Below are 24,197 nucleotides of genomic sequence, written 5' to 3'. Positions count from 1 at the left end.
TGTCTACACTACCACCCTAGTTCGAACTAGGGTGGTAATGTAGGCAACCAGAGTTGCAAATGAAGCCCGGGATTTGAATTTCCCGGGCTTCATTTGCATCTCGCCGGGCGTCGCCATTTTTAAATGTCCGCTACCGTTCGGACTAGGCTACCGTTACCATTTCACGAGGAGTAAGGGTAGTTCGGACTAGGAAGCCTAGTCCGAACTACCTAGTCTGTGCCGCGTGTACCCGCGCGGCACGGAGTCCGCACTAGTGGACATTTAAAAATGGCGGCACCCGGCGAGATGCAAATGAAGCCTGGGAAATTCAAATCCCAGGCTTCATTTGCAACTCCGGTTGCCTACATTACCACCCTAGTTCGAACTAGGGTGGTAGTGTAGACATACCCTTAGAGACTACTGTACCAAATCATTAGCCAAATGTAAATGATACAGCACTTTTGTGTAAAGTTCAGGACCAGAGGTTGAAGTCCAATTATTACTGTATCCCAAGACCTGTAGTCTTTTCCTCATTGTTCACTTCTTTTTTTCTCTCTTAAACATGTCTCTTCAACCCTGACTCCCTGGTGCAGCACAGCCCTCCAGAATAGCCTATTGATAGCAGCATTTTCTAAACTTGTGGTGTCAATGTTGAAAGGGTTCAAGTCCTTCATGTATATGTCCTTGAGCCTAGATCAGCCCCATAGCTTTGGAACATCTACACACTATTCATACAGGAGATCCTTTACAAAATGGCAGAAATTGGAACTTATAGGGGGTTTGCAAACTTGAAAGCCTTTAAAATTGTGAAATAAAGTAAAATTGAGAGGCAGGGTAACCCTGCCATTAAAGCACTAGACTCAGGGTACAGCTACACTGTGGGGTTTTTTTTTGGAAGAGGTATGCAACTAGCAGTTGTATTTGCATACCTTCTTCAATTTTTTTTTCCAGAAGAGGCTTTTCCGCCTTTTGGCCCCATCTGCACATACCCTCACTAGATCTGGGTTCATTTCTCAGTTCTGCCATAACCTTGGGTAAATTATTTAATCTCTCTGGGTATGTCTACACTACAATGTTAGTTCGAACTAACGGACGTTAGTTCGAACTAACATTCATAGCCGCTACACTAGCGCTCCGCTAGTTCGAATTTGAATCAAACTAGTGGAGCGCTTAGTTCGAACTAGGAAAACGTCATTTTACGAGGATTAAGCCTAGTTCGAACTAGCTAGTTCGAATTAAGGGGTGTGTAGCCCCTTAATTCGAACTAGTGGGAGGCTAGCCCTCCCCAGGTTTCCCTGGTGGCCACTCTGGCCAACACCAGGGAAACTCGTCTGCCCCCCTCCCGGCCCCGGCCCCCTTAAAGGGGCACGGGCTGGCTACGGTGCCCGTGCCAGGTGCAAGCCTGCCAGCACCCAGCCAGCAGACCCTGCACCTGGCACGGCACAGATCTACCCACCCGATGTCCCCCAGCCCACCCCCTCTTCCCGGGACCAGGCTGGCGGCTCCCGGGAGCTTGCCCTGGACCGCAAGAGGCGGGCACCTTCCTGGGCTAGTGCGGACATCGTGGACCTTGTCCACGATCTCCGCACTAGGCACAGGAAAGTGGCCGTCTAGGGCAGGAGAGCTGCCAGCCTGGCCACCCAGGAGCAGGTGTGCATGAAAATCAAGGGGGTCCACTGAGACCCCCAACCCTGAGCCTTGAGCTTACAATGGCCGTCCTGGGTCAGACCAAAGGTCCATCTAGCCCAGTAGGCTGTCTGCCGACAGCGGCCAACCCTAGGGACCCTGGAGGGGATGGACCGAAGACAGTGACCAAGCCATTTGTCTCGTGCCATCCTTCTCCAGCCTTCCACAAACTTTGGGCAGGGACACCACTCCTACCCCCTGGCTAAGACTACTCCATGGACCCAACCTCCATGACTTGATCTCACTTCCCTTTAATCTCTGTTCTAGTTCTAGCCTTCACAGCCTCCTGCAGCAAGGAGTTCCACAGGTTAACTATTTGCGTTGTGAAGAACAACTTTCTCTTGCTAGTTTGAAGCCTGCTACCCATTCCTTTCCTTTGGTGTCCTCTAGTCCTTCTTTATGGGAACTCAGGAAGAACTTTTATGAATGCACCCTCTCCACCCAACCCCTGGTTTTAGAGACCTCTATCCTGTCCCCGCTCCATCTCCTCTTTTCTAAGCTGAACAGTCCCAGTCTCTGTAGCCTCTCTTCATCTGGGACCTGTTCCCAACCCCTGATCATGTTAGTTGCCCTCCCCTCTCCCAGCCTCTCTCTTCCCCTCTCCCACCTCCTTTTCCCAGTCTCCCCCAGTTTTGTTCAATAAAGACAGAGTCAATGTTGGAAGAAACGTTATCTTTATTTTGTACATCAATAAGAAGGGGGGCTGGGGAAGGGTAAGTGGAAGGAGGTGAGGGAGGAATGGGGTACGAGCTCCCGATGGGGAGGACTGGGCTGGCTCTGCGGGCTTCTGGGGGTGGAAGCTCTCCTGCAGCCCCCCAATTGCCCCCTCTCCCCAGATGGCAGCCTGCGGCAAGTACAGCCGGGCTGATGGCCGAGTGGTGTGATGTGCCCAGTGTGGGTACTCCGGGCAATCCAAGCCAGGACTGCTTTGCAAGCGGGGCACCCCTTAGAACTGTCTGTCCGGGGTGGGGGTCGGGACCCTTTAAGCGCAGCCCTCGGCTAGCCTGAGACAGCATCTCCACGCTCTAAGTCCTCCTCTGATGCCCTGCCGGCACTGCTTCCGGCCATCCTTAAGCCCTGTTCAGGGTCCACTCAATGTGGACTTGCTAGTTCGAATTAGCAAAACGCTAATTCGAACTAGTTTTTAGTTCTAGACGCGTTAGTTCAAATTAGCTTAGTTCGAATTAACTAATTCGAACTAAGTTAGTTCGAATTAGCGCTGTAGTGTAGACATACCCTCTGTGCCTCAATTCCCCATCTTTAAATAAAGGTGACAGTACTTTTTGTGCCTATCTTGTCTATTTAGATTGAAAGCTTTTAGGATCGAACATTGACTCATACAATCTGTTGAACAGAACCAAACAGGATTGCCTCTATAGTCCTGACTGAGGCTTCTAGTTACCAACAACGTTGCAGAGCTGGCTCCCAATAATACAGAAGCAGGGAACATCCAGTTAACCCCTGGTGGGCCACCAAACACTTTGTTTACCTGAGTATCCACACGCAAGGCCATTCACAGATCCCAGTGACTGTGGTTTGCCATTCCTGACCAATGAGAACTGCAGGAGGTGGTGGACCAGGTTACACCGCTTTCTGTAGCTCCCATTGACTAGGAATGGCAAATCGCAGCCACTGGGAGCTGCAAACAGCCATGCCTGAGGATGCTCAGGTAAACAAAGTATCTGACGGCCCACTGGGGACTGATGAACCCTGATGCACCATATCTGGCACGCGAGTTAGAGGTTCCATAACCCTGCACTAATGCCAGAAAATTCATAATCTCCATTAGGGATGTAAGCAACTAATCGACTAGTTGACTATCTGATGAGCAAAGGACTAGTCACTCTCTCTCTCCCCACATCAGAAAGTGGCCACAAGTGGGGGAGGAAGGGGACGTGCTGGGGGGAGCCAGTTTAAAAGCTGGTTCCCTCCATTTCCAGCTCCATGGGAGGGGACGGGGCACAGTGGCAGCATTCCAACTTTGAAATGTACAAGAGTCCCTGTTGGGGCTCTTGTACATTTCAAAGCAGAAACACTGCATGAGGCCTGGAGTCAGTCGGGGACTCTGAGTCCCCCGCTGGCCCCAGGCTCCATTTGGTGCTTCCGCTTTGAAATGTACAAGAACCCCAGCAGGGGCTCTTGTGCACTTCAAAGATTGAAATGCCGCATGGAGTCCGAGGTCTGTGGAGGACTCCTCACTAGCCCCAGGCTCCACACTGCGGGTATGTCTAGACTACACACCTCTGGCGACAGAGGAATGTAGATTAGGCTACCCAGCATAGGCAAAGAAACGGGAATTTAAATAATCCCCACTGCATTAAAATTAACATGGCTCCCACGCTGTGCTGACGATCAGCTGATCCGGCACAGCGCAGTAGTCTAGACGCAGATCAGTTGGCTGAGGAAGCCTTTGCCGACCGATCCCTTATGCCGTGTGAAATGAGGTTTACAGGATCGGTCGGCAAAGGATCCCCCAGCCAACTGATCCGTGTCTAGACTACCGCGCTGTGCCGGATCAGCTGATCGTCAGCACAGCGCGGCGGCCATCTTTATTTTAATGAAGTGGGGATTATTTAAATCCCCTCTTCTTTCCCTATGCCGGGTAGCCTAATCTACATGCCTCTGTCGCCAGAGGCATGTAGTCTAGACATACCCTGCGCTTCCACTTTGAAATGTACAAGAGCCCTAGCGGGGACTCTTGCACATTTCAAAGTGGAAGCACCTGCATGGAGTCTGGGGTCAGCCCCAGGCTCCACCCAGCGTTTCAGTAATTGAAATGCATAAGACTCCTGCTGGGGCACTTGCCATTTCAAAGCGAAAGCATCCATATAGAGTCTGAGGTCAGCAGGGGACTCCTTGCTGGCCCCAAGCTGCACAAGGTGTTTCAATCTTTGAAATGCACAACAGCCCTAGTGGCTCTTGTATATTTCAAAGGCAGAACGCTCGACTAGACCTTATCAACTAATCAAATAGTCGATGGAAATCCTATCAACTATTTAATTAGTTAATTAATCAAAATATAATAACCCTAATCTCCATTCCTAAAAGAGAACTTTTATAAAGATGAGATTTTGCCAGAAGAGTTGAAATGTAATATGGTCATATTCAGGGCTCGACAAATTCACTTGCCCGCTTGACCGGGGCGAGTAGATTTTATCAGCTGGCGAGTGCAGGGACGGACTGGCCCGGTGGGCGGTTGTGACGGGCTGGCCAAAGCCTACACTACGGCCGGTGTGGCCCCATCCGATCTGCCGGCCAGGCAGAGGAGTGGAGTGCCGCTGAGAAGGGGGAAACGCAGTGATTCTCAGTGCTGGGTTGCCTGTGTGCAGCTCCAGCGCGAGGAGGCGGGGCCAGAGGCGGGATGGCGGCAGATGCCAGGATGCTGGCGTGACATGGCCCCGCTGATTTTAAAGGGCCGCAGCAGCTCGGCTCTGGCTGCGTGGCCCTGGGAGCTGGCTGCAGTGCAGCCAGGCCCCGCCGCGCTGGCTTCAGTCCTGCCATGGCCCCAACCCTCTCGCTGGTGAGAGACCGCTCCCGGCTGACCACCCAGCTCGCTGCACCCGCCCCGCGCCGCCCGTTCCCCGCACTGCCCGTTCCCCACGCCACCCCTGCTCCCCTGCACCCTGCTTCCTTGTACCCCGGACTCCCTGCTCTCCCTCTTCCCTGCAACTCTCTGGCTCTGCGCCGCCCTTGCATCCTGCTCCCCTCCGATCCCTACCCCCAGCTCTGTGGTGCCCGTTCCCTGCACTACACCTAGACCCCGATCCCTCTGCCCCTCCTGTTCCCCGCATCCCATTCTCCATGCCTCCACCGCACCCCGCACTCTGCGTGCCTCTGGCTCTGTGCCTCTCATTCTCCGCACCACTCCTGTACCCCCCCCCCCCCCCACCACTGGCTCTGTGCTGTCCCTGCACCCTGTTTCCCCTGTGGGTCAGGAGTGAGGAGCGCTTGTCCATAGGGAGGGGATGGACAGGCCAGGGAAAAGGCTGCTATGACTCAGCAGGGAGTGAAAGGGGGAGTTCACTTGAAGCGCCTTTGCCTTTATGGAAAAAAACAAATGAAAATGCAATTTGCTATTTATAGGGCTAAAATGCCAGGACAAAAATGAAAACAAACAAAAAAAAACCCATTGCAAAATGCAAACCTTTGCAAAATGCAAAGACAACAAAAATAGGGGGGGAGTGTCCAAAAATGTTTTGCTTGGGGCAGCAAAAAATCTAGAGCTGGCCCTGGGGGGGGGGGGGGGGGAAGGGGCTGGGCTGGGCTGGACTGGACTGGACTGGACTGGACTGGACTGGACTGTAGGGAGGGGACGGAAGGGGAGGGGAGGGGAAAAATATGGGGAAGGGGCTTGTGCTGTGGGAGGGCAGGGGAGGGGAGGCGGTCAGGAGAAGAAGAAGAAGAAGAACGGAGAAGGCACCAAGGGACAGGGATGTAGGAGAGACAAATGCCAGGGGCCAAGTGCAGACAATGAGGTAAAGGGCAGGAGGGGAGGTGTCAGTGGGAGGGGAGACAGGGTGATGCCGGAAGAGGAGAGAGTAAGGGCACTGGGGACTAGGTGGGGGAGGAGGAGGTACTGGGAGAAGGCTAGAAAGAAGGGGTGGGCATGAGGAAGGCAGGGATGGAGCAAGTCATGTGTGAGGGCACAGGGGCATGAGGGAAATGGGGGCAGAGAGTGGTGAGGGGGTGGGCATCAGGGAAAAAGAGAGCAAAGGGGGCAGGGGCAGTAAGGGAAGTGGGAGGCACCAGGAGGGTGCAGGTGCCAGGGGATTCTGGGGGTGAAGCAGAAGGGCAGACACCTGCAGGAGAGGGACCATCACCAGAGGAGAGAGGAAGGGCAGGTGGGTAGAGGAAGTTATTAGAAGAGGGGATGAGGATCAGATCAGAGTAGGGCTACTGGAGGAGTGGGCACAGGGGGGAGAGAAGGGCTGGTGGAGGGGGGCAGGACTCAGGAAGGCTGAGGGCAGTGAGAAGGGCAGGAGTCAGGACAGCAGGGGAGGGTGAGAGGTTGGGGGGCAGCAGGCACCAGGGGAGCTGATGGAGAAAGGGGAGGAGACATGGTAGCAGAGGGAAAAGGTAGAGGTTTATAAGATATTTATTAATAACTTGGGTGATATTTATTAATAACTTATTAGTAATTACTGTTCTTATTCTGATTAGGAATTTATGCTATTTAAAAACACTTTTTGGGGGGGATGGTGGCGAGTCCCTTTTTTGTCTGGCGAGTGGGGTTTTCCAGTATTTGTCGAGCCCTGGTCATATTCTCAGATCTTTATTCACTCCCGCCTGAGGCTAAATACCTTTTTATTTTATTATCATTTGTAACCATTAATGAACTCTTCACAGAGTTTTGGGATAAAGCATGTATGAAAGATATAATAACTTTTTCATGTTATTACTTACAGCGACCTCCTTAAATGCCACTTCTTCCAGAAATCTTTTCAACCCCATTTTTTTCTTCAGTAATTTGCCAGCTGGTCTCCCTTTTCTCAGAAAGTGTGCTATTTTCTCCCGTGTTTGCATGTTTTGTAATTTGGGGGCTGATCTTAAAAACACGAACACGAGTAACTTTAACTCACACAAGTAATAATATTAGACCAGATCTTGCTCCCAAGATCCACATATATAGGGCCCCCTTCCTATGCAAATGTCTCCTTCCAGTGTATGAGCATTGGGAAGGTCAGGAATAAAGATGGACAATTTCATGCTGGAAGAGAGGAGAGGGGAACACACATTGTACCCCTTGATTAACCCTAAGGCAGTTCAGATAAAAGTTAATGTTGGCTGTAGGAGCCTATGCATAATGGAGATTCCTCCTTTTAGGTTGTTCTTGGGTAGCTATAACTAGGGAGAACCCCTGGTTTTAATAACTGCATTGGAGATGCACTATGAAGCAGGACTGCTGCACACTGCCTCATTAGGGCGGCCTGGGACCCTTGAGCTATGTCTACACAGCAACATTATTTGGAAATAACTAGCATTATTTCAAAATAACATAGACCATGTCTACACAAACAACAGTTATTTTAACATAATGTAAAAATACTGTCAAGCTGGAGGACTTACTCTGACTCCTGTAACCCTCGTTTTATGAGGAGTAAGGGAAGTCAGAGGAAGAATGCTCTTTTTTGAAATAAGTGCTGTGTAAACCGCACCAAAACTCAAAATAAGCTATTTCTAAATAAGCTACAAAATTAACGTAGCTCAATTTGCGTAGCTTATTTAGAGTTAAACCCTGCTGTGTAGACACACCTTTGTGGATTCTGTAGAATTTGTTTGGTTTGGAATGATTCTGCACCTCTCTAGCAGAAAAATGTGAGGGGAAACTTCAAGAAATCTTCCAGTTATTCTTCTTTCTTAACATTCTATTAGAGGTTGTACTGACAAAAAGCCCAGCCCACTGAATTCAGTGGAACTGCTTGTAAATGGTTTTGAAACAAGTCCCTCGGGTTATAAAGTATTCAGACAGGAAACATGTTTAACTGTGGTAACATGATTGTTGTAATTTTTTTTAATGTATTTTGTTGTTTTTTTCTGATTCTTTTATTTACACTGATTCATTGTTTGTTATTTGAGGTGCTATTCACTACATAAAAATTCCCATATGTGCAAGCTCAGAGAATGAGGCAATGTCATGTTTTTAATATTTGTTTTTAAATTTTGTGACCCTGCTGGGGGAAGTTCTGTTTATACTGACTACTAGAGGGTTAGACTAATGCTCCATGGATGTATGTAATACTTAGAGACTTTCCTGGCATTGCCCAGGTCCTTCAGGGCAGAGGGGCTGGCAGTGTATGTGTGTGTGTGTGTGGGGGGGGGGGAGTACATGACTCAGGGAAGGGCTTTGAGGATGCGGGGTGTGGAGGAGGTTGGGGGTGTGAGAATGAGGGTTCAGGGGTGAGGAGGAGCTCAGAGTCAGTAGGTCCCATCTGGTACCAAACTTTTCTCTCCTCACAGCCACCAGGGTGATTTTTTTTCTTTCCTCAGCCTTCCTCCAGCTGCCAGAGGACTTTTTTCTCCCTCAGCTCCTCTCCTGGCCACCAGGAGGCTTTTTTCCTCTCTCAGAGTATGTCTACCCTACAAAGTTAATTCGAACTAACGGACGTTAGTTCGAATTAACTTTGATAGGCGCTACACTAGCGCTCCGCTAGTTCGAACTTAATTCGAACTAGCGGAGCGCTTAGTTCGAACTAGGTAAACCTCATTCTACGAGGACTAAGCCTAGTTCGAACTTACTAGTTCGAATTAAGGGGGTGTGTAGCCTCTTAATTCGAACTAGTGGGAGGCTAGCCCTTCCCAGCTTGCCCTGGTGGCCACTCTGGCCAACACCAGGGAAACTCTATTGACCCCCTCCCGGGCCCGGATACCTTAAAGGGGCATGGGCTGGCTACGATGCCCGTGCCAGGTGCAAGCCTGCCAGCACCCAGCTAGCAGACCCTGCACCTGGCACGGCTCGAGCCAGCCACCCGATGCCCCCCAGCCATCCCCCTCTTCCCGGAACCAGGCTGGCGGCTCCCGGGAGCTTGCCCGGGACCGCAAGAGGCGGGCACCCGCCTGGTCTAGTGCTGACATCATGGACCTCGTCCACGACCTCTGCACTAGGCACAGGAAAGGGGCCGTCTAGGGCATGAGAGCTGCCAGTCTGGCCACCCAGGAGCAGGTGTACATGAAAATCAAGGTGGTCCACTGAGACCCCCGACCCTGAGCCCTGAGCTTACAATGGCCGTCCTGGGTCAGACCAAAGGTCCATCTAGCCCAGTAGGCTGTCTGGCAACAGCGGCCAACCCTAGGGACCCTGGAGGGGATGGCCCGAAGACAGTGACCAAGCCATTTGTCTCGTGCCATCCCTCTCCAGCCTTCCACAAACTTTGGGCAGGGACACCACTCCTACCCCCTGGCTAATACCACTCCATGGACCCAATCTCCATGACTTTATCTCACTTCTCTTTAAACTCTGTTCTAGTTCTAGCCTTCACAGCCTGCTGCAGGAAGGAGTTCCACAGGTTGACTCTTTGCTTTGTGAAGAAGAACTTTCTGTTACTAGTTTGAAGCCTGCTACCCATTCCTTTCCTTTGGTGTCCTCTAGTCCTTCTATTATGGGAACTAATGAAGAACTTTTCTTGATGCACCCTCTCCACCCCACTCATGCTTTTATAGACCTCTATCATATCCCCCCTCAGTCTCCTCTTTTCTAAACTGAAAAGTCCCAGTCTCTTTAGCCTCTCTTCATATGGGACCTCTTCCAAACCTCTGATCATTGTAGTTGCCCTCCCCTCTCCCACCCTCTCTCTTCCCCTCTCCCACCTCCTTTTCCCAGTCTCCCCCAGTTTTGTTCAATAAAGAGAGATTCTATTTTTGACCACATGTTTTCTTTATTTTGTACATCAGGAAGGGGGGCTAGGGAAGGGTAAGTGGAAGGAGGTGAGGGAGGAATGGGGTACGAGCCCCCGATGGGGAGGACTGGGCTGGCTCTGTGGGCTTCTGGGCATGGAAGCTCTTCTGCAGCCCCCCAATTGCCCTCTCTCTCCAGATGGCAGCCTGCGGCAAGTGCAGCCGGTCTGATGGCCGTGTGCTGTGATGTGCCCAGTGTGGGCACTCAGGGCACTCCAAGACAGGACTGCTTTGCAAGCGGGCCACCCCTGAGAACTGTCTGTCCGGGGTAGGGGTCGGGTCTCTTTAAGCACAGCCCTCGTCTAGCCTGAGGCAGCAGCTCCATGCTCTAAGTCCTCATCTGATGCCCTGCCGGCACTGCTTCCGGCCATCCTTAACCCCGGTTCAGGGTCCACTTAATGTGGACATGCTAGTTTGAATTAGCAAAATGCTAATTCAAACTAGTTTTTTGGTCTGGATGCGTTAGTTCGAATTAGCTTAGTTCGAATTAACTAATTCAAACTAAATTAGTTCGAATTAGCGCTGTAGTGTAGACATACCCTCACATACATACACACACAACATTGCAAGAAAGGTTTGGGGGCAGGGGGACTACTTACTCAGTGTGCTGGCAGGCAAAATGGCAGAGCCCAGCCCTGCTGGCTGCTCCCTTAGTGGTAGGGCTGCCCTCAGTGGACACTCTGCAGTCTTGTTGCCAATGGCCACTCTCATATCACATTCCTCAGAACATCAGCACCTCTCTTTGCGTGTTATGGAAAATTGTCCTTTCCCTGAGGCTTCTGGTTGTCCCTGTCCAACCAAACTCTGCCCTTGCTTTAAGTTAGCAGAAGAGGAAGCTGCATACCAAATTTGGTGGCCCTCACTTTTACTGTTTAGGAAGAGTTCTTGAACAAACGGACTCAGACAAACACACAGACAGATGCACTCAGATAGATAGATAGATAGATTTTGAACCCTAAACAGTGAGCTCTCTCAAATCAAGATTGTCTTAACCATAGAATTACAGGATCACAGGATTGGAAGGGACCTTGAGAGGTCATCTAATCTAGTTTCCTGCACTCATGGTGGGACTAAGTATTATCTAGAGAGGTAGGGAACCTGTGGTCTGCATGCCAGATCTGGTCCATGGCTTGTCTTGATCCAGCCCACCAGGCTTGAGGCTTCTCCCCCTACAATTGGGAGCTGGGGTTGGCGTTCCAGCCACGGAGGGGAGGGAGCACTGAGGCTGGAGCACCAGTACTGGCTCCCCATTGCAGGAGAGGGGAGCCCCAAGCCTCATGGCCCAGTCAAGGCAAGCTACATGTCTCATCTGGCCCACAGGCTGTGCTACATGTCTCATCTGGCCCACAGGTCCACTGCTTCCTGTTGCCCCCTTTGGCTGGGAATCCAAGCCAATGGAAGTGGCAGGAGATGGTGCCTGCAGGGATCATTTCCTTGGAGCTCGAAGAGCTGTGCTAAGACACTCAGGTCCCTTCTGGAACTGTGCCACGTAGGCACCCAAGGCTCCTATTCCCACCCAGACCCTGCATCCCCACCCCAGCCCTCTTCTGCACGCTGCCTCCCAATGACCCTGCATTCCCACCCTGCTCCTGCACTCTCCCTCCTGCCCAGATCCTGTAATCCCAACTCACTCCTGCACCTTCCATCCTGCTCGGACTCTGATCCCCGACCCGTAGGCCACTTCTGCACCCTTCTTCCCTCCCAGACCCCATGCCCTCACCACCATTACACTCCCAGGCAGCTCCCTCCAACACACTGAACCCTCATTTTTGGCCGCATCCCAGAACTTGGGATGGCCCAAAAAATCTACTAGACCTGGGCCCCCAGAAGAGTTAATCCAGACTTGGGGCTAAGCCCTGAGCCTTGGCGCCTCCCCGCATGGGGCTGGAGCTTAAAGTGAATGATGGGAGTGTCTTTTTCCCTTGCTTCTCAGTTGTGGGCCACATCTGTGAGGGTTTTTTTTTTCTCCTTCTTACTTGGGGACCAGGTTTAGTGAAGGAGGTTTTTTTAATCTTTTGCATCTCACTTGTATGTGTCCCCAACTGATTCTTCAGTGGGTCAGTGAAATAAAAAAAAGGTTCCCCTCCCCTGATCTAGACCATTTCTGACAGGTGTTTGTCTAACCTGCTCTTAAAAATATCTTTATTATGTGTTTGAATGGTACCTATATTGGGCAACCAAAGGAACTATTTAAAATAAAAATAAAGCTATTTAAAATAAAAACATAATCTGTCTTTATACTGCTGAAGATGAGGGCTCTTTGCACTGTACAGGATGATGCCAATAAAGATGTGCAGATATAGGTCTCAAAACATTTGACTCTGACTCTGCTGTAAGGATTGTCTTTTATTTTGCTATCTGCAGAATTATAGTGAAACTAAGCCATTAGAAGTGTTTTATAGCATTTATACAATAGAATTTTACAACGTTCATGAAGGCAAACCTCTGAAAGTGATCATTATGTGGTGTCCTTTATTTGAACACGGGTCTCACTCCAGTTCACATTGTATCTTTGTTTTCTTCATCTCTTGCCTGTTTCTAAAGATCTATAAATGCTGAATATTGGTATTTGTATTATTTCACAGAACTTTGAAAACATGAGTGATGTGGACGAAGAAAGTTCCAGTTCCAGTGACTCAGAACCAGAGACACAGGAGCCTATTTATGCCATTGCTCCATCAATTAATATCCGAGATGAGGGATCCATTGATGTAGTTACAAGTCCTGCATTTCAATTTCTAGATGAGGTATTGTAGACCTACCTTTCTATATTACAGATGTTAACAATTAGTCTGAAAACCAGCACCTGTTGGTAGCAACTGAAAATTATTACCATTTTTTAGCTGTTGGGCCAACATGAAATGTCAGATTGGTGGTCTGCTCAGTTGCGTAGTGGAGAGGGGTCCACACCCGAAAAACAGTCACCACAAGAAAATCTGTTGTTGACCTCTCCATCACAACTGCCAAGGATTAATAGGAGATGAAGACAAATTTACTATTCATAGGATAGGGGTTTTCTCACAGTCAGAGTTGTTTGGGCTGGAGAAAATTTGCTGTGCTGATGCCAATGCTGCACTTCTTTTATGAATTAAAAAAGGGGCTTCATTCTCCGTACAACCATACAAGAAATTATAAAGTGTTAATTTTACTTTTACAGATGATGCAGCCTTTCTTCCCCCGCTATTGGAGGGCAGGGATCACAGAGCTTTTGGGCTGTCTTCCAAAATTAGAGCTTTCATAGGGAACATGTACCTTGCAAGATGAAATGCACATATGATTGTATTACTCTGTAGGTAGTGAGATCATGGTTATGGTCTTGGTGGTAGGTGGTTGTCAATGGCTCTGTTTTATGTTTATGGTATTTTGGCTGCAGAAATAATTGCATCATAATTTTCACAAAGGCTGCAGCGTTGAGAGGAAAACTACAGAGTTAAAAAGCTTCTCAGGAACTGTGAGCTGCTAGTGGTACAGAAGCCATTTGAAACAAAGCAGCTTTGCAGGGTTGCTAGCATTAAAGTGACAGAGAGCATTTCATTAAAAGATTTCAAGTAATAATTTGAAGGTGCTTTCTGTTATTTTGGTAGTATATCCTGAAGTAATAGAGCATTTGGTGTTTGATCTGAGCATTTATCTTCTGAGTTTAATAAGCCCAAGATAAAGTTGTTACTTTATAAACAGTAAGCACCCTCAAAGCTATTATAATAAGTTCAAAGTAACAGTACATGACAATCTCCTAGATACTCAGTTGAATTCAAAGAGATCCCTTAATCCCCATTATTTCTTGAAATTGACAGCTTGAACAACAGCTTCAGAAAGAGCTTCACAAGTGCCTCCTCTGTACTATGAACCTGCCTAAAGCTCTGTCATATAGATCCATATTGATTAAGGTGAAACTGAAATTGTAACATAGCTAAATGCTCTTTTGGGAGGTGAGATACAGAGCAGCTGGGAGAGGTAAATGCACTAGCAAATTAGAAATAGGACAGTAACTCAAAAAATTCTCAGTTACTTCAACTTGTGCTTAGGTTTACATGGATAATAAAATTTATGATTAAATGTGAAAAAATATGGATTAATCTCTAGCTAGTCCCTAATGATTCTGCTTCTTTGACTGAAGTGTTTAGAAAAAGCTTGGCAGGAAACAGAATTAAGAAATTAATCTGATGGTTTAGAATTTACTATGAACTCAGGTCATCCCCTTGAATATGGTAAAGGCAGTAGAATTAAATAGGAAAGTATATCCACAGTATAGACTTCTATATAATGGTAACAATATCAGAAAGATTGTATGTGTTTTATGGAAATTTTTATATATTATTATTGCTAGAAGTACAGAGAAAGGCAACAAAAATGATTAGGGGTGTGGAACAACTTCTATAACAGGGAAGATTAAAAAGATTGGGCCTGTTCAGTTAGAAAAGAGATGACTGAAGGGGGTGTGATGGAGGTCTATAAAATCATGAATATTCTGAACAAAATGAGTAGGAAAGTGTTATTTACTCCTTTATATAACACAACGGGTGAGCCAAAGAAATTAATAGGCAGCATGTTAAAAAAAACATAAGGGGAGTGTCCAGGGGAGTGTTGAGAAGGCCAAAAATATAACTAGGTTAAAAAAGAGTTCATGAAGGATAGGTCCATCAGTGGCAATTAGCCAAGATGGTCAAGGATGCAACCCCAAGCTCTTGGGGTATGTCTACACTACAGAGGAAGATCGAACCTGCTACTATCAATCTTCCAGGGTTTGAATTAGCAGTCTAGTTAAGACAGCTAATTTGAAGTGAGGGGGCACTCTGGTCGATGCCAGTAACCCTGATTTTACAAGGAGTAAGGGAAGTTGAAGGAAGAGTGTTCCCTTGACTTCCTGCAGTGTAGACAGCACCAAAAGTTGAGTTAAGCTACTTCAACTTCAGCTACGTAATTAACGTAGCTGAAGTTGCTTGTTTTAATTCAACTTTGTCCCATAGTGTAGCCATACCCTGGGGTACGTCTGAACAGCGCAGTTATTTCAGAATAAGCTATTGTGGAGGAGATTTTCTGAAATAGCTTATTTCGAAATAGCACGTCTACACACAAAATGTGTATCGAAATAGGGCTTAGCTATTTTGAAATAGAGTGTCCACACTGATTGGACGCTGAATAGCATTTAAGGCCACCTGGAACCAGTTCAGGCCAGTAGTTACTTCGTGTGGCTGCTGCTTGAGGCTGTCTGAGGCGTGTGCTTAAAGGGATCCCCATGGACAACTGTTTCTGAGGTTTCCCTGCTTACTTACCTATCTGAGGGACAGCAAAGCATTTTCTCTTCTTACTCTGGTTGCCCTGCTTCAGGACAACACAGCACTCTTTGCTATGGAGCTTTTGCTGCAAGTCATGCAGGCTGCCTCCCAGGCGCTGCAGGAACCCAGTCCCCAGCCCTTGTAGCAGACCCTCCTCAGGAGGAGGAACGACTCTGGCAGCTGGATGCCGCCCGCCCTGGCCTGAACACTGTGTCCCGCCACATCTGGCGTCTGGACACCAGTGCAGACCAGATTGTTCTGAAGCGCTGGGGAGACCAACAATGGCTCCAGAACTTTTGAATGAAAAAGGACGCTTTCCTCAAGCTCTGTGAGGAGCTCGCCCCTGCCCTGAGGTGATGGGACACACACGTGAGGCCCACCATCCCCCTCTAGAAGTGTGTTGCCATCGCCCTCTGGAAGCTCTCCATGCCGAATAGCTACCAATCTGTGGGGAACCAGTTCAGCAAGGGGAGATTGACCGTCGGGGCCCTGGTCAAGCAGGTATGGCATTCTTGGGCTATTGTCCCAGGAGGGGGGTGGAAGGATGGAGCAGACTTCCCTAGGGAAAGGGTGGGTCGGAGTGGGGGCGGTGGAGGGTTTGTTCAGTCCCGCTTTCACAAAGCCCTGCCAGAGATTGGGGTGATTGCAGGGGGTTGCTCCTGGTGAGTGGTGGGAAGGGGGACTAAGAAGGAGGGGGTGGGGGAATCTAAGGTGACTGGCACCTCTGTGATTCTCGGTTTGTTTGTCTCCTTCTGCAGGTGGTCAGGGTGATCAACACTATCCTGCTGTGCAGAGTCATCCGCCTTGCTGATGCGGATGCTGTCATTAATGGATTTGGCACCCTGGGCTTCCCAACTGCAGGGGGGCTATAGACGGGACACACATCCCTAACCATGCCCCAGACCACTGGGCATCAAGCTACATAAACTGCAATGGATTCTTTTCTGTGGTCCTGCAGGCCATGACTGACCACCGAGGCCAGTTAACGGACATATATGTCAGGTGGTTGGGGAAGGCGCACAATGCACATGTCTTTAGGAACTCAAGTGTGTTCCAGAAGCTGCATGCTGGAACAGGGTCGGGGACGTGGACATGCCCATCTGCCTGATGGGGGATGCGGTCTATCCCCTACAGCCATGGCTCATGAAACCATACACCAGCCACCTCAATCCCTCCCGAGAGGCATTTAATGCCAGGGTGAGCAGGGCCTGCATGGTGGTCAAGGGTGCCTTCAGCCTCTTGAAGGCACGGTTTAGATACCTTGTCACCTGCTTGGACTTCGGGGAACATAACATCCCACATGTGGTGGCTATGTGCTGTGTACTGCACAATGTGTGCAAACGGAAGGGGGAGGCCCCCAGAGTGGAGAGTGAGGCTGACCATATGACTGCCATCCAGCAGGCCCATCAGGGGGCCGTGCACATCCGGGAGATCCTGAGGGAGATACTCTCCCCTGGTCTGTCCCACTGGGGTCTTGTGCTTCACCCCTCATTGCTCTCCCTCCACTTACCTCTCCCTCCTCCCCTTTCCTGCTGAAAAAATAAAGACACCTTTTAAAAAAAAACAAAAACCTAAACACTCTGTATCTTTACTGTGGGGGTCAAAGAAACTGGAGAGAGAGTGGGAAAAGAACCTGGGAGAAGGGATGAAAGAGGGTGGAGGAAGGGGGGTGTTGAGAACATCGCAGGAGAGAGGAGGGAGCTGGAAGGGGGAGGAGAGGTTGGGGCTGGGAGTGGCGCCGGGCTATGTGGATCCCACCGCCATGGCTTCCACAGGAGGGTGGGGAGAGTGTGGACGGAGAAGTGGGAGGAGGAGCAACAGCAACAGCAGGAGATGAGGCACAGGCTGGAGCGGGAGGAGGCATCATGCTCTGCACTAGGGAGTGGACATCAGTGCACAGGGAGTGGCCCTGCGCAAGCAGCTTCCACTAGCTCTCCCGACGTAGCTGCAGGTCCTCTAGCACTCAGCCGTGGATGGTGTGGTGCAGGGCTCAGAGTGCTGCCAGGTGCTGCCTCTGGTAGTCATCCAGGGGATGGTGGTGCCTGTGGAAGCCTCGGGTCCGGGAGACTGTCCTGGATGATGTTGGCTGCCCCTGTCTCACAGCTGGCCCAGCTGTGGAGAATAAAGAGAGATGGTCAGTCATCCCAGGGGACACAGTGCTTGAAGCATAGCCCCCATCTGCAAGCTGAGAGCAACAGTTAGCTCTGTTGCAAGCTATGTTATTGGAGCAAGGCCATGTGCGCTATGGCCAGTGGCCCCACATGTCATCCGCACCTGTTCTTGCATGCAGATGTGGCCTTTAGATGACAGGCTGTCTGCCATCCGGCCATAGATGTCCGCAATCCTGTGTCTGGTGTGGAGATCCTGGAGGTTGTTCTTGTCCTCCCCAATAAGGTACCGGATCTCCACACGAAACCAGGAACAAGCACGTCTTTTGCGGGCCCTGACAGGCTCCTAGGAGCTCATCAGACTGTTCCCTGTGAGCAGTGGAGGGCTGGGTGGCAGCATAAGACTAGCTCATCATGGACAAAATCAAGTCAGGGGCAGCTGTAGTGTGGCTCAGGGCTGTCAGGCCTTCTGCGAGCCACAAACCCTGTCTGCAGAGACTGCAGCTTTAAGGGTTACAAGAGAGGGACGGGATAGAGTTTTGCTGAGTGTGGGCAGAGCAGCCAGCAGGGCACCCTGGGAAGGGCTGGAAGCCCCCTTTTTCAAAGTAGCAGCTATTCCCTGTCTACACAGCCCCTATTCCAAAATATCTATTTCGGTATAGACTCTATTCCTCATAGAACAAGGTTTATAGAAGTCGGACTAAGCCGTCCGCTATTTCAAAATTATTTCAAAACAGTAGTTTTGCTGTGTAGATGCTCACATAGTTATTTCAGAATAATGGCCATTAGCCAGGATGGGTAGGAATGGTGTCTCTAGCCTCTGATAGAGGCTGGGAATGGGTGACAGGAGAGGGATTACTTGATGATTCCTTGTTCTGTTCACTCTTGGGTAGGATTGCCAGGTATCTGGTTTTGAACCAGACAGTCTGGTATTTGTGCTTTCTGTCCGGGAAACAAATTGAGAAAATACCGGACATATAAATGTCCAGCATTTTCTAATTAAGTAAGTTTTATTATTATCATCATGAGTATCACTACGTAGTTGTGTACTGCCTGGCTGGTAGACACGCTCACACTGTGTGAGCGTGTCTACCAGCCAGGCAGTATGCAACTACACAGTAGTGAGGAGAGGGCCAGGGCTGGGGTAGGATGGAATTCCTGGGGCCGGACTCACCCGTGTGCCCCGCTGGGATCATGTGCAGGACAGTCAGCACCCTGGGATCTGCATGCGCCCAGGCCAGCCCTGCTCCCCGTGGACAGTTCTCCTACCCCCACGGTCAGCCTCGTTTCCCCCGACCCCCGCCCAGCCACCCCTGCTTCCAGCCGGCCAGTTTCTCCCTCTCCCCTTCCCCCCGCCATCTCCCCTGGCCAGCCCCACTCCCCCCGATCCCCTCCCGGCCAGCCCTGCTTCCTGCCAGCTAGTTCCCCCCCATCTCCCCCGGCCTGCCCCACTCCCCCCCCCCAACCTCCTCCCAGCCAGCCCCACACCCCTCACAGCCAGTCCCCCCCCCCACACACACACACACACAATCTGAGATCAAGTGTGTTTGGTGATTTTTTTGAAACCATCTGGTAACCCTAATCCCGGGGCATCTGGCATTGATCACTGTTGGAAGACAGGATACTGGGCTAGATGGACCTTTGGTGTGCCCAGTATGGCCATTCTTATGTTCTTATTTCTTTTTTTCCAATAATACATGCATTTTGATCTTTGAACTTATGGAATACTCATAGATAAAGTGTATGACTTCATTCACAAGAGGTCTGTGCATAGATGCTGAATTCAGTTTCTCTGAATAGATTTCAAATGTTTTCCACTTGAATGGAATCAGATTGGTTCTGGTTTACTGGTTAGTCATTTATGCCTATGAAGCAGCAAATACTACATCAACAGAGACACCTTTCATTTATTTTAGCATAGATAGTTCTTTTGGCAGTGAACCTTCTGTTCAACTCAGCCTTGCTTTTCGCATGTAAATAGCAGATTGCCTATCTGACACTTGCTGCACAAAATATCTTTTCTTTCTTATTTAATAATACAATGTGAAATTATTTTGCCTGCTTGCAATTGGTAAAAACATTTAACAGTGAGAGGGATGAATAAACCCACTTGGTCCATCAAGATGTGTTCCTTTTCAGCACTTATTTATTACTAAGATGACATCAAGTTGACTAAATAGTTCCACTGCTTTTTCCATTTGCAGTTGTGGGTGAGGGGAGCTGTTTCATGCATTTGAATCTGATGTATGAATGGAAATGAACATCCGAGTGCTGGCGTGGAGTTTAAATGATCTCTTGCTTTATGTTTCTACCATTTATTATTGAAATATTTTTGCAGGTTTTTTTATATCCTGTGAACATTTCCTAAAATTCCATTTTCCTCCAATGTAAGCCAATAGAAATAGAATTCTGGAATGTCTCTCTTTAGATTGTTTTAATTGGAATTTATTTCATATAACATTTACTTGAAGTTATAGTAGATATGTTTACAGGACAAATATAAACCCCATAAAATAAACTCACTTAATATCATTTTGAGTTTGGTTAATTTTAGACCACATATGTAGAATTTGACCCTAAACATAAATAAACTTTACCATGTTTTGATTTAAAGCTACTTGTGCATTAGTTTTTAGATGCATTAACAATTAAACACAATTAACATAATTCTTCCAACAACTGGCTGCAACAAAAAGTTCACTGCAAGTTTACAGTTATCCTCTGCTGTAATAAAAACTTACATACAAGGATACTAGCCTGGACCCATTATCTGACCTATCCTAAAAACAAAATGCTCAACATAGTTAATCTGCCTCAGACAAAGGCTTGAATGAATATATGCGTTTTGCACTATTCCCTGAGGCATATCTATCATTCTTAATTCACTGTAGCCTTTTCTCATGCCTTCACTTTATATTTTTGTTGTTTTAAAAAAATTATTTCAGAATTTATGCTTGAGGCCTTTGTTTACTCTGTGGTAGCAACCCTGAAATTCCACAACAAAGTTAATTTAGTCTGCTATAAAATACCTTTCATTCCCACCATATCTCCCTGCATATTCATATGCACATACACACACACACACACCAATGGTTCTGAATTGAATTTGTCACTGCTTATTTTCAAGGATTCCATATCCCCCAACATATCCCTATACAGAAATGCCTAATTGATTTGGGGTTGGTTTCAGATTAAAATATGTTATTTTTATTTATAGACATAAAAAGCTCTGAACACTCTGCAAGTTATGCAAAATTATAAACCAAGTGCAATTTAATCAGTTTACCCATCTGTCAAAAGACAGACGATAATGACATTGTCTCCATTCCTTTGCATATCCTTCTACCTTTCTCCAAATGCCAGTAGAAATAAATGGACTCTGTAACAAGCCCTGAAAATGAATAAATATTGTGGATCAGGTGTGGGAGGACATTTCAGTGCCTGGTCCTTGCCAGCACAGTTGTTTCCTTTGTCTTATGTCAAAGGGGACTTAGAATCAACAATCTGCTAATTACAACTGTGTCAGTTTATCCTGGAAAAAGAGACAGGAGTTTGGGTAGAGTAGTCCCAGGCTGTGTAGGTCTTCTTACGTCAAAACTAGTCTATCCAGTCTAGGTCTGGGCACAAATGTCAAGTGTTGATAGCTGTCTTTTGCACCAGTTCTAACCTGGGAATGGATAACAGTTGCAATAACTGAGTACAAAACTTTCAAAAGATAGCCTTCTGGCTAGGTTTGGATGGTAAAACACTTTCTTAATCAATTTCTGCTGCTTAATGTTCAAATATCATTCAGGTTCTACATTTACAAAGCTAATGGCAATTGAATGTCCCTAATCTTAGGGTCAGATATAAGTTCTACCATATTTTCTGTTTCTTTCATCCTACCAATATTTGGCTTTGATTCAACTTTCACTTAAAATCTGAAATGAAATATAAGTTCATCTGAGAATCTCCAAACTGATCCTGGTTTTTGATTTTCAGATAAAATATTAATGGTTACTTTGGCTTTTCTGTTTTCAGGTCTTTGGGACTAATCATGATTCTTTAGACTTAAATTCACAAATCATCAGCCAAAACCAATTAATTAATGGATAACCCTATTTTCCTTATCTATCATTTTTGTATTTAATTATTCCATTTTGTTTGAAATGTATTAATAAATGGCTAAATTAATATGTAAACCATAATTTAAACCTACTGTCAATTTCTGTGCCCTTCAGACTTATTGGAGTTTTGACAAGTACAGTTTTGCAAGAGGTTGGTTTTTTTCAGCTTCTGAGAAGCTGTAAACAGGCCTGTTTATGAAAAATACAGTTAGGTCACATTTTTCTATAAATATTTTGTTATGTTTGATTAATGGTGCAATTCCATGGATGATGAAAGTAAATCAGTTGGTAAGAAATGAGTGGCAAAGGCTTATGAAAAAATGAATTCAGATATGGAAAACGAAATACGATAAAATAAATACATAGTAAGACCTACACTCATTTGGGTTGACTACTGGAATGTCTGAAGACCTGACCTGGGTGCTTTGGATTTAGCATTTTGGTATTTGCACTCTATCCACTGCCATTCCAAATTGGCATTGGCTCTCTGTCATTTCTTTGTCATAATAGAATAATAGAAGTGGAGTCGAGTCAAGTCCCCTGCCCTCACGGCAGAACCAAGCACTGGTCTAGACCATCCCTGACAGCTATCTCTCTAACCTGCTCTTAAATATCTCCAGTGATGGAGATTCCACAACCTCCCTAGGCAATTCATTTCAGTACTTAACCACCCTGACACTTAGGAAGTTTTTCCTAATGTCCAACCTAAACCTCCCTTGCAGAAATTTAAGCCCATTGCTTCTTGTTCTATCCTCAGAGGCCAAGGAGAACAATTTTTCTCCCTCCTCCTTGTAACACCCTTTTAGTTACTTGAAAACTGCTATCATGTCCCCTCTCAGTCTTCTCTTTTCTAAACTAAACAAGCCCAATTCTTTCAGTCTTCCCTCAAAGATCATGTTTTCTAGACCTTTAATCATTTTTGTTGCTCTTCTCTGGTCCTTCTCCAATTTTTCCACATCTTTCTTGAAATGTGGTGCCCAGAACTGGACACAATACTCAAACTGAGGTCTAATCAGCGCAGAATAGAGTGGAAGAATGACTTCTCGTGTTTTGCTCACACCATACCTGTTAATGCATCCCAGAATCATGTTTCCCTTTTTTTGCAACAGTGTCACACTGTTGACTCATGTTTAACTTGTCATCCAATCTGACTCCTAAATCCCTTTCAGCAGTATTCCTTCCTAGACAATCACTTCCCATTCTGTATGTGTGAAACTGATTGTTTCTTCCCAAGTGCAGTACTTTGCATTTGTCCTTATTAAACTTCACCCTGTTTCCCTCAGACCATTTTCTAGTTTGTCCAGATCATTTTGAATTTTGACCCTATCCTCCAAAACACTTGCCACCCCTCCCAGCTTGGAATCATCTGCAGACTTAATAATCGTACTCTCTATGCCATCATCTCTATGCCATCATCTAAATCGTTGATGAAGATACTGAACAGAACCAGACCCAAAACAGATCCCAGAGGTATCCCAGAAAAGCTCTGCCACCTCCAAGGAACACATCTGCTTTTCCAGAAAAAAAACCAGAAAAGCAGACGCATTTTTTCGGCATCCCTGTCTACCTCATATATGAGGAAGAAGGGATGTTCTGAAAGAGGCTTTTTTTTTTACATTGGCGCAATGTAGACAGGCCAATTGTCAGAAAAGCCTCTTTCAGAAGAAAAGCAGAAAAAGATACGCAAATTGCATTTCGCAATTTGCTTATCTTTTTCCAATAGAACGTTGTAGTCTAGACATAAAGTCGACAGAACTCAGCGGTTTTGTCGACTGCAGTAAACCTCATTCTACGAGGAATAATGCCTTTTGTTGACAGAGTTCTGTCAACAGAAGGTGTTATTGCATCTACACTGTCCTTTGCGTCTACACTTTCATGTCGACAAAGCGACTTGCTTTTTCAACAGAACTGGATGTTGTCTAGACGCTCTTTGTCGACAGAAGCTTTGTCAACAGTATCTGTCAACAAAGCCTCTGTCGACAAAATCCTGTAGTCTAGACATACCCCCACTGAGAAGTGGCAGAAGTCAATGGTACATTAGGCAAGCTCCCGCACTGGGGAGGGTAGAGTTACATAGAAACTCACTGTGTCAACTTAACACCAACTAAAAGCTCACCTTTCTTAGGGTATCTTCATTTGTCTATATACAGCCATTATCTGGTCTTTTTACACTGCTCAGGGGTGATAAAGATGCCAGATTGATGGAGAGGGTCTAAACAATGGCCAGTATAATTCAAAAGATACCATGTAACTTCTAAAACTATTAAACTTTCTTAAGCCAAAATAGTTTATATAATATTACTATAATATTTGAAATAATGGTGGGTTAAAACCAATATATTATAAATAACCATATTTTCAAACCCTCTGGGTAAGAGGATAATTGTAAAAGTGCTTGTTATGAAAATATAAAAAAAGGGCAAAATGCCTAGAAAAATTGGCATTGGCATTAGCAGTTCTATAGGAGAAAAGTAACTTTCTGTCATATATAGAACACCGAATAAAAATATTTTGAACAAAAATTAATCTTGCTGTTGATCAATGATCATCTACTTTCTGAAATATGCTCATTAATGTCTTTTCATGGTAACCATATTAGTGATTGCATGTTTTAATAGCATGTACAATCTGTTCCTCTCCTATCCAAACTA

General features: G+C 47.0%; 1 protein-coding gene across 1 annotated transcript in view; it reads left to right on the top strand.

Moving 5' to 3' along the window:
- Positions 1-24,197, top strand: part of CCDC146 (coiled-coil domain containing 146) — a 160,177-nt gene that overhangs the window by 5,517 nt on the left and 130,463 nt on the right. The window contains exon 2 of the mRNA XM_075926722.2: positions 12,642-12,803. Coding sequence (XP_075782837.1) covers positions 12,654-12,803 — 150 coding nt within the window. The 5' untranslated portion in view covers positions 12,642-12,653. The remainder of the gene's footprint in view (positions 1-12,641; positions 12,804-24,197) is intronic.

This window comes from Pelodiscus sinensis, chromosome 1, assembly GCF_052426305.1.
Source record: "Pelodiscus sinensis isolate ZL-2025 chromosome 1, ASM5242630v1, whole genome shotgun sequence".
Classification (NCBI taxonomy): domain Eukaryota; kingdom Metazoa; phylum Chordata; order Testudines; family Trionychidae; genus Pelodiscus; species Pelodiscus sinensis.
Note: the sequence above shows the minus strand (reverse complement) of the source record. Positions and strands in the feature narration are given on the sequence as shown.